This window comes from Leptopilina heterotoma, unplaced genomic scaffold (assembly GCF_015476425.1).
Source record: "Leptopilina heterotoma isolate Lh14 unplaced genomic scaffold, ASM1547642v1 Lhet_89, whole genome shotgun sequence".
In the NCBI taxonomy this organism is placed as follows: Eukaryota; Metazoa; Arthropoda; class Insecta; order Hymenoptera; family Figitidae; genus Leptopilina; species Leptopilina heterotoma.
This window is the reverse complement of record NW_025111192.1, coordinates 1,070,304-1,080,348: the sequence shown is the minus strand read 5'-3', so window position 1 is coordinate 1,080,348 and position 10,045 is coordinate 1,070,304. Positions and strand designations below refer to the sequence as shown.

At 25.8% G+C, this 10,045-nt stretch overlaps 1 protein-coding gene across 1 annotated transcript; it reads left to right on the top strand.

Moving 5' to 3' along the window:
* The first annotated feature begins 838 nt into the window (after positions 1-838).
* On the top strand, positions 839-9,745 carry LOC122511660 (probable inactive tRNA-specific adenosine deaminase-like protein 3). The gene is made up of 2 exons (XM_043627059.1): positions 839-1,130; positions 7,999-9,745. Exon 2 carries the CDS (start codon positions 8,058-8,060, stop codon positions 9,291-9,293), a length of 1,236 nt encoding a protein of 411 aa, XP_043482994.1. The 5' UTR covers positions 839-1,130; positions 7,999-8,057; the 3' UTR covers positions 9,294-9,745.
* Positions 9,746-10,045: the final 300 nt, after the last annotated feature.

Genomic DNA, 10,045 nt, shown 5'->3' with positions numbered 1-10,045 from the left:
CAGTAGTTTCTTGTGATCGTTTTTTTATTTCTATATTTCTATTTATAAACTTTCAACAGAGGGGTAAATATCCTACGCCCATCACGAATGTCCGAAATCTCGAAAAATGGACATTAATGACGTATAAGTCGACGTCGGCATTATAAACCTGATAATAATGACGTAATGATAACAAAATACGAGGTCAAGGATGCATTTTCGTTTATGTTGTAAATCCGCTCTTTTTGATCGATACTCCAAGTTAATGTGTTCTTAAAGTAGTTTGCTTAAGGTGCCTTTTACGTTTCAACACTTATTTTAAAATTGACCCATTCTCTCATTAAGTTAATTTCCCCTATTTTTAGATGCCTTCTGCTTTCTTAAATCCATAAGGTAGTCAATCTTTTGCAAATACTCCAAGTTCCATTTTTTTCCCAAAAAAGTGCCATTTTTTTATTTTTTCGCTTTTGATTTTTCCTTTTCTTAACATTTTTCTTTGATTTTTACCTTTGACAATTTTTTCGCTTTTGATTTTTCCTTTTTTTTTAGCGAAATTTTTAATAAAAAAAAAAAAAAATGTTTGTAGCAAATTTATACTAAACTGAATCAAATTGATACCAAAAGTGTACATCAATTTTTGATTTTGATCCACTTTTTTTGCTATCAATTCGTTGCAATTTTAAGCTTTTGTAGTGAAAAAATTGTCAAAGAAAAAAATTAAAAAAAGGGTAATAAAAAATGTTTTAGAAATCTTTACTTTATTTGTTTTATTTTTTGTTTCTTTTTTTTGTTTTTATTTGTTTAACTAATTTCAGAATTTGAATTCAAATCTACTTCGTAATTTCCTCGTCAGATGGCAGTTGGATAGTCTCTCTAAAATATCGAATTCCCTCGAGTTCGAGAAGTGAGTTGTGAGTTGATGGCATTTGGTTCTAACTTCTTGTCAGTGAATTAATATTATTTTTGTACCTATTGTAATGTCACGTGAAACACTTAGCCAACTATAGAAAATTTATTGTCTCGACAATAAAAAATAAAGTATTTTTTTACGATATTAACGAAGATATTTTCTTCACTATCAAAAATAAAGTATCTAATAAGGAAGATATCTAATAAGGAAGACAATAAAAAGTGATACAATTCAGCAACAGGTAAGCAGTATTTTTTATCGAATTTTTCCCCAATAAACAATTCTAACCACTACAATTTAAACTTTATCGAGGATTTAATTATTTTTCAAAATTGAAAAACGACTTTAATATTAGAAAATTATTATATTTTCCCTTCAAGGTTTCAAGATTTTTTGTCTAAGATGTTCTCTAAAGTTCCATTTTACGTAAAAATACCATCCGAATACCTTTTGTATTTGGAGGTATTTTTACGTAAAATGGAAGTTTAGAATCAAGGTTATATTTATATATAATAATGTAAAGTATTATTGCAAACTTGTTTAACTACGCAGGATATGTCCCACTTTGGATTGTTGTTCGGTTTTCGATTTTTTTTTTGTTATATAAGAAACACGTTCGATATGCATGCTATTGGGTTTGGCTATTGGTGATGCGACGTCTGGTGATTGAGAAGCGCACTAAATAGAGTAGGTAGAGAAAGTAAACAAACATTTAAACTCCATTGTTGACGCTAAAATTTCACTAAAAAGTTATCTCTTCCTTACAGATAACTTACTTTTTAAAAAAGCTTTTACCTTCGACAAGAGTTTAAATGTTTCCGATTAAAATTAAAAATTTTTCTTTTGTATGAACAAAATCGTACAAAATGTAATGCACTATGATACGGATACTTATCGGATTTTACGTTTGTACCATTAAAATAAAGGATCTCTTACAAATAAAGGATCTCTTAAAAATAAAGGATCTCTTACAAATAAAGGATCTCTCACAAATAAAGAATCTCTTACCAATAAAGGATCTCTTACAAATTATAGAAACATTCTTTTGTAAAAATTCGGTGAGAGATTATAAAAACTGATAAATAATTTATTGAAAAAATAATGGTATAACAGAATAATTCTTTGGGTTAATAAATATAATATTCTCGGTGAGGGATTTTGAAACGGTTTTTCATAGATTGTTGACAACAAAACATTTTAGTAAAATTCCACTAAAATCGTTGTATAGTCGGGAGGCACTTTCAAATAGTTTAAAAATTGTGGGCTGTATAAAAAGAGGGAGGTGGAGAGTTAGCTTCAATTAGCTGTAAATTACAGAAACACGTGAGAGCAACGTGTCAATATAAACGCACAATATATAGGAGAGTGGAAGTTATTGAATATATCAAGTCATCAAAGACAACTGGTCTGTAAAAGTGACTCAGTATTCCTACAATTTCATAAGAAAATCAGAAAATAATAATTATATATGCAAACGTAAATTTTAACACGATGACGCAAATAGTTTTTTTGTCATTGTGCAATAAAAATTTTAAACATATAGCTACTACCTGCCTTAATGTTTTCTTTATTTTAGACAACTTTTCCAAACTTAGATTTCATTAAAATCAAAAGCAAAACCTTAAAAAAACAGTTCTTGTTTAGGTTTCGGTTCGAGAAACACAAAATATACCAAAATCTAAACAAAAAAAAAAGTCCTGTACTCTTTTTTTGTTCAAGTGCCAAAACCTAAACATAAAAAGAGCTTTTCGTTCGAAATGATTCAAAAATTAATGTAGTATGACGTGTTAATAAACTGACACAAGGAAAGACGAATTTTCTTCTGAAACTCGCTTCTGAGAAACATGAAATCTAATTTTCATTTTGTAAAGGAAAATTATCAGTTAATGAAAGAACTTTTTACGCATTTATCAAAATTCACAGTACTGCTTATAATAAATCAGTTAACATGTAATAAATAAGTTCGAAATGAACGTTGAAAAACTTTTAGGATCCTTATTATTAATTGTATATGCATTTGAAAAGAATCGTTCTCACAATAAAGACACTTGTTGTAAACCAAAAAAAGTTTTGATAAATTAGGGTCGTGCATATAAGAGAGACCAAAGTTTGGACCGCACGTTTTCACAAACTCAAGGTCAATTTAATTCACATTCCATTATATGTGATGAATACTTCAATTATCTTCTTCCCCGCAATGTCCACGACAGTGGACAATCATCTTCATGAACAGTCTCAACGAAGCAAATAAGCTTCAACGACGTCATACTTTTAACATCATATTGTAATCTAATCGTACTTATCTGCACGTATTATCCGTTCAAAAATTGACCATTTGCACATCCTCCAACTACTACTTGTGATTCGTCTCACGCTCCACATACTTTATTATGAATCTTGACATTTATTTGAAAAGAGATCAGTAATTTTCTGCTTTTTTTGTTTGTTTGAATACTCGCAGAGAAGAAATTGGTTCATTTTTATTGTTGTGAGGAAATGAGAGAGTTTAGATCGAGGGGGGCTTGTTTTTGAAATACTTGTTGCATTTGAAATACGGATTTTATTTTTTTTACACATTCGAATATAAAAATAGTTTTTACACTCAAAAGGAAATTTGTTTGGAACCACCAAATTTTGATTGAGTTTATCAAATAACAAAGAACGGAATAAAATTGTTGTATTTGAAATCTTATTGTATTTTTCATACACAATTCGAATATTTAACACTCGAATTTTTGTCACTCGAATATTTGACACTCAAATTTTTTTAATAAAAAATTTGTTTGGAACAAGAAAATTTTGATTGAATTAAGAAAATAAATGCTTTGCTATCATGCTCCTAGTTTTGAACGTTCAAATGCAAGGAAATGTTTTTCTTCCTGAAATTAAATTTCTATTGGAATCATTCTGTGCCCCTATTAAAAAAATAAATTTGTAAAGTTTCTAAAACTACAACTTAACTTTTGGAATTTTTATTGTAAGCAGAAATTTATTAGAGAATTTTTAATAAAAAATGTTTCGATCATTTAAACGTTGAAAACTTGTTGATCATTTGTTACTAAACATTTGTTTACAGAGATCATAATTAGACCCCTTTTTTTGACTAAATCCGGTTTTATTTATAAATGAATAATTTTCTTTTTTAGCCCCTTGAACTAATAAAATTCCCTAAAACATGTAAAAACATTCATATTCTCTACTTTTCTCTTCTTTTTTTTTTAAAGAAAACCGTACTAAAATTATCCTCTTTTTCTGTAATTTTAATTTTTCGGTAATTAAGGGAAATTAAAATTTTTTAGTTTCGTTTTGAAAATAATTTCCACTTTTGGCAAAGTTTGCAATAATTACGGTTTTCTGAAACTTAAAAATCTCTTTTTAGTATTTTCTTAGACTTTTTAAACTTTTAGCAATTTTTTCAAGAGGTAAAAAATATAAAAAAAAACTTTTACTACTTTTACTAAGTAAACCTCAGGCTGTTTGGAATTGCTCTCAATTTGTACCATTCGAAAATAAATTTTACTAACTTGAAAGTATATTTTATTAATTTTTAGTTATTGAAATTTACTTCGAATGTTGTAAAATTTACTCTGAAAATAACGATGTTTAATAGCAAATTTTATTTCTTCCACAGATAATTTTTGTAACCAAATTTTTTAAATTTTCTTCCAGCGTAATACAATTTGTTATCAAAAAATTATTTCCAGAGTAAATTTGAACTAATTTTCACTGAAATTTACTTCGGATATAGTAAAATTCTTGGAATTTCAATACAAAAAGTATTATTTAAATAAAATTTTGATTTCAATTTTAGAAAAATTTGTACTATACTTTTAAAAAATAAAACCCAAACTATTTACTTCGGATTTAGTAAAATTCTTGGAATTTTAATAACAAAGTAGTGTTTAACCAAAATTTTGATTCAAAATTTAGAAAAAATTTTACTACTTTTACAAAGTAAAACCCAAAACTGTTTACTTTGGATTTAGTAAAATTCGTATGATTTTTAAAATTGGAAATTTTACTTTTCAACTGTTAATAATTCTATAAAATTTTATTAAATTTTCTTCCAGTGTAGTACAATTTTCATTAAAAATTGTTATTTCAAGAGTAAATTTTACTACTTCAGAGGTAAATTTTTCTAATTTATATAAAGAAACCTTAAAATCATTGAATTTTGAAAATTAAAGAAGTGTTCTAAAAAAATTATGATTCAAAATTCTGAAAAATTGAAGAATGCGGAGAAAGTTAAAAAAAGTATTAATTTATCTAAAACTTTGAATTTGAACAAGAAAATTAACAGAGAAAATTAATAAAAAAAAAATCGATTTAAAAAAGCTGCAATCAAAAGAAGAAATATAAAAATCTTTAAAAGTATATTTTACTAATTTTTATTAAAATTTACTTCGGTCGTTTAAAAATTTACTTTGGGGAAAGAAAAATAAAAAGTAAAATTTTCTGTATTAAAAATCGTAAGATTTATTAAAAATTATTATTTCAAGAGTAAATTTTACTACTTCTGAGTTAAATTTTTCTAATTTATATAAAGAAATTTTTTTCGGAAATAGTAAAAATTATCCTCGAAATAATAATTTTTAATAGTAAATTATATTACCACTATTATCAAATAATAGTAAAATTTTACTATAGTTTTGGAGAAAATTCTTCCAAGTCCAAAGTAAATTAATTTACTAATTTTACTAATTTTTATTGAAATTTACTTCAGATTTAATAAAATTCATGATGAAATTTTTATAACAAAAGTATTGTTCCAAAAAAAAATTTTGATTCAAAATTTGAAAAAATTGCAGACTATGAAACAAAAATAATTTTTTTTATAAAAAAAAAAACAATTTTAATCTAATCTAAAACTCTGAGTTTATTCAACAATATATACAGTATTTGATTCAAACATAATTTTTTTCCAAGTGCATTTGAGAGTGTATTAAAAAAAATTGGCTTTTTTCCAGAATTTAAAAAGTATACAGTATAAAATTTATAAACTTGACATAGGGTAAATATTACTTTTTATTGAAATAGCTCTTACACACGTAAATTGGAAATATGCAAATGTTGCATTACTTTGAGAAATCAACTTTATTTAATGCATTTTCAAAATTTATGCAAAACTTGTATAACAGACAAAAATAACTATTTGCGTTTAAAGTTTTTATAAATATTTCTTAGTTTGAAAAATTTACCTATGTTTTAGATTTTTAGATTTTTTTTAACAAATTTTATTGTTTATCCGACACAAAAAAAAGGAATCTCTTAAGAGAAAATTTCATGATCCTAAAGTTCAGAATGTTTAAACAAATTTTTATTGTTTTTATTTTTGGATCACTCTGATTTTTTTTAAATTTCAATTTAATTAGAAAATATATTTTACAATTATTATGAGAATTATTGTTTTTGTTTTTATTTTTATTATTATTTTTGTTTGTTTTTAATAACTATTATTGTTTTGAATTTTTTTAAATTTGAATTTAATTAGAAAATATATTTTACAATTATTATTAGTATTATTGTTTTTATTTTTATTATTATTTTTGTTTATTTTTAATAACTAGGTATTATTGTTTGGAATTTTTTTAAAATTGAATTTAATTAGAAAATATATTTTACAATACTAGACAACTAATCGTTTATTTGAATCAAAAAATTTTTTTCTGTGGTTGTGTGGTTAATAAATAAAAAATGCGTGGTTAATAATAAAACAAGAAAAAATTTTCCGATGTTCATTGTCACCAATACTCTGAACTTTCAACTGAAATTTTTTTTTCTATTTGAATATTTTTCAAAATTTCCAAAGCGAATTGAAAAAATAAAAAATTCAACATTTACTTAAATAAAAATTACTATTTTTAATGTGTAAATTAATATTTTTTTACGAAATACAAATTAAGAATAGTAACGAAAATATTGACGTTCATTTGAAGGTCCAAAGTTCAGGTACAAAAAATAATAAAGAAAATAAATAAATTTGTTTATTAACGTACTCAAGTCATTAATACATGAGAGAGGAAAATCTTAACGATTTTTACTTTTCCTACCATATAATATATATAAGAGGAAAATCTACATTAAAATTAGAGAAATAAACTAAAGATTATTTTTCAGGGTTCAATATCTTGTATAGAATCAAAATATTTCATAAATCTATTTTACGAACATTAATTAAATGTTTATTGAAACGAAGTTGGAGGTAAAGTGCGTGTCGCAAGAGATAATTTTGTTACGTAATTAAAATCCTTTATCGATTTTATACAAAGTGAGAAAATTTTCTATTAAATAATTTCTTTTACGTTGAAACTAAAAATTTTTTTTAAATTGAAAGTTCATATTTTAAAAAAAAGTCCAAATTATAAAAATATATTCAAATTGTAATGTAAATTAAAAAAACATTAAAATTGGAACAATATAAGAGTGAATTTTACAAATATTTGTAAAGACGATTGTTTATGTCTCACAGAGTGGAGAAACAATTGCGTCTAACTGCGACAAATGATCCGACCGTGGCCTAAGTTAACAGCAATTTAAGATTTAGAGTATTTTACCCGCTTGTTATTAGAAGAATTATACAAATTGTTAAAATAATTTCGAAAAGAAGTTTTTTTCCAAATCTCTTTATTTTTAGTTCTAATTTTTTATTCTCAGTGCCATTTTTAGTTTTAATTTTTTATTCTCAGTGTCATTTTTAGTTTTAATTTTTTATTCTTAGTGTCATTTTTAAGTTCTAATTTTGTTTATTTTTAGTGACATTTTTGATTTTAATTTTTTATTCTCAGTGTCATTTTTGGTTTTAATTTTTTAGTTTTAATTTTTAATTCTCATTTTTAGTTTTTTATTCTGTTTTTTTATTTTTACTTTTTTATTTTATTATTCTTTCTTGTTTTTAAATTCCGATATTTTCAGTTTTTTAGTTTTAATATTCTCAGTTTCTCAATTTTATTATTCTTATAGCTTCTCACATTCTTTATTCTTAGTTTCTACATCAACTCTCGAAAATTTATCTCAGCTCAAAATTAGTTTTATTTTCCCCTATGTATAATTAGCAAAATAAAATTATTTAACAACCAAGCAAACAAGAAATGAAGGCAGCATCTTTTCAGGATCAGTCACGGATGCTACTTTGGAAAAAAAATATCTCGAGGATGTCCTAGTGGGTAAAATGTCAGGAGCAACAAAAAAAACGAAACTGGAATTCACAACCAGAACCTGGACTGCAAAACCTGTATTACCTCCAGAATTAAGAGAAGAGCCAAGTTATATTGAATTTTACATTGGAATATTGAAAGACAAAAAAACAATATCAAAAGCAATACAAAGTATTTCTCAAATACTTCCTGGATTTCATCACTTGAAACGATGTTCTAATCAAAAAATTCTTATTTGTCCATGTAGAGAGTCATTATCAGACAAAGAAATTTATCTTGGAGAAAATTGTAATAATTTATCTTTAAATTTATCTTCAGACGATGTTAAAGCTTTTCTCGAAAAAAAAGGATTTGACCTATCTCTACTCGAAGATAACTTTGAGATAATTTCCGTTCCACTTAGAGCGCCGAAAACAAAAATTCAAGCATCCAAAGCATCTAAAGTATGGCCAGTGAATTTTCATCCGGACATTAGACTCGAGGCTGTTCTTTCAGGCAAAGAATTCAATGACAAGCAACTGGATTCAATGGAAAAATGTATGCGAATAATAATAGAAGCGGCAAAAAGGGAATCAATTGGAAATGAAAATTGTGGTGGAAGTGCAATGATAGTCGATCCAGAGAGTGGACAAATTTTGGCACTGGCAACGGCGAAAATTAATCAGCATCCAATGTATCATGCATCAATGTTGGCCATTGATCTTGTCGCTAAATCCCAAGGCGGTGGTGTGTGGAACCTAAATAATGATGATAATGCCACTAAGAGGAAAATTTCCTCCCTACACGACATGACTCATCAAGATAAATTAGAGAATAAAAGGAAATTTCACTCGTCAATTCCACTTTGTTATCCCACAATGTCGGACATTGTATTTCCTGAATTAGAACCACTGACAAAGAATACTCACACAGAATCAAAACTAGAAATTCCGAAGATGGAAAAATTCAAGAATTCCGAAGATGATTCAAACAATTCATACAATTCAAATAATACAGTGAAAATTAAAGAGGGACCTTATTTATGTACTGGATATTGGGTATTTCTACTTCAGGAACCATGTCCACTTTGTGCAATGGCATTATTACATTCGAGAGTTGGTAAAATATTTTATGGAATGGCAAACGTCTCGTCGGGAGTCCTTGGAAGTAAAACTGTCTTGCATTCGTTACCTGGTCTTAATCATCGTTATCAGGTCTGGTGTGGGATTCTCGAATCCGAATGTAAACAAATGGCGGAAATTATACCTTAGTTTAAATATTTTGTAATAACGCAGATTGATTTATATGTCTCGAAAGCGAAACTCCATTTTTTATAGTTAAAAATTGTTGAGAGTAAATTAAACGTTGTTAAATTTAGGTAAACAATGTTTCTATTCAGTTTAAATGATATAATAATGATTGCATAGAGATAACACTATTGGAAAAAGAAAAAAAAAGGAGTAAATTACTTCACTTCCTTTGTAATTAAAGTGCCTCTCATTGGGAAGGGGACATTTGTTTGTAACCTCGACAATCCCAAAACGTAGTTTCAATGTTAAAATTTGCTTTTGTATCGTGTATGTGACTTGTTGAGAATATAATTTACGATTTTGTCAGACTTCTGTAATCGATACTATATTTTTTATCTCGTACTTCTATTGTTAGTTATTTCGTATTGATACTGATAATTTTCGTTAAATAAATGAATCAAAATTTTTTTTAATAATTCATTGGATAATTATTAGATTTTACTTCTAATATATAATTATAAAGATGTTTCAAAATATATATTTACTTACGAAATAAACTCGTCAGGAAAAATGTGTTATAACTCACCTGAAACACAAAAGAAAAGAAAATACATTATATTTAAATTATTAACAAAAAAAGTAAAAAATTAAAATAAATTTTAAATTCTATTAAATTAATTCTATTAAATTAGTTTGGTTTTAGAATTTTCTGAATTTTACTATATCCGAAATAAATTTCAGTAAAACTTAATAAAAATTAACTTCGGACTTGG

What these genes read in the sequence shown, in the direction of transcription:
- LOC122511660 (XM_043627059.1), top strand. Translation starts at nt 8,058, where the DNA reads ATGTCAGGAGCAACAAAAAAAACGAAACTGGAATTCACAACCAGAACC.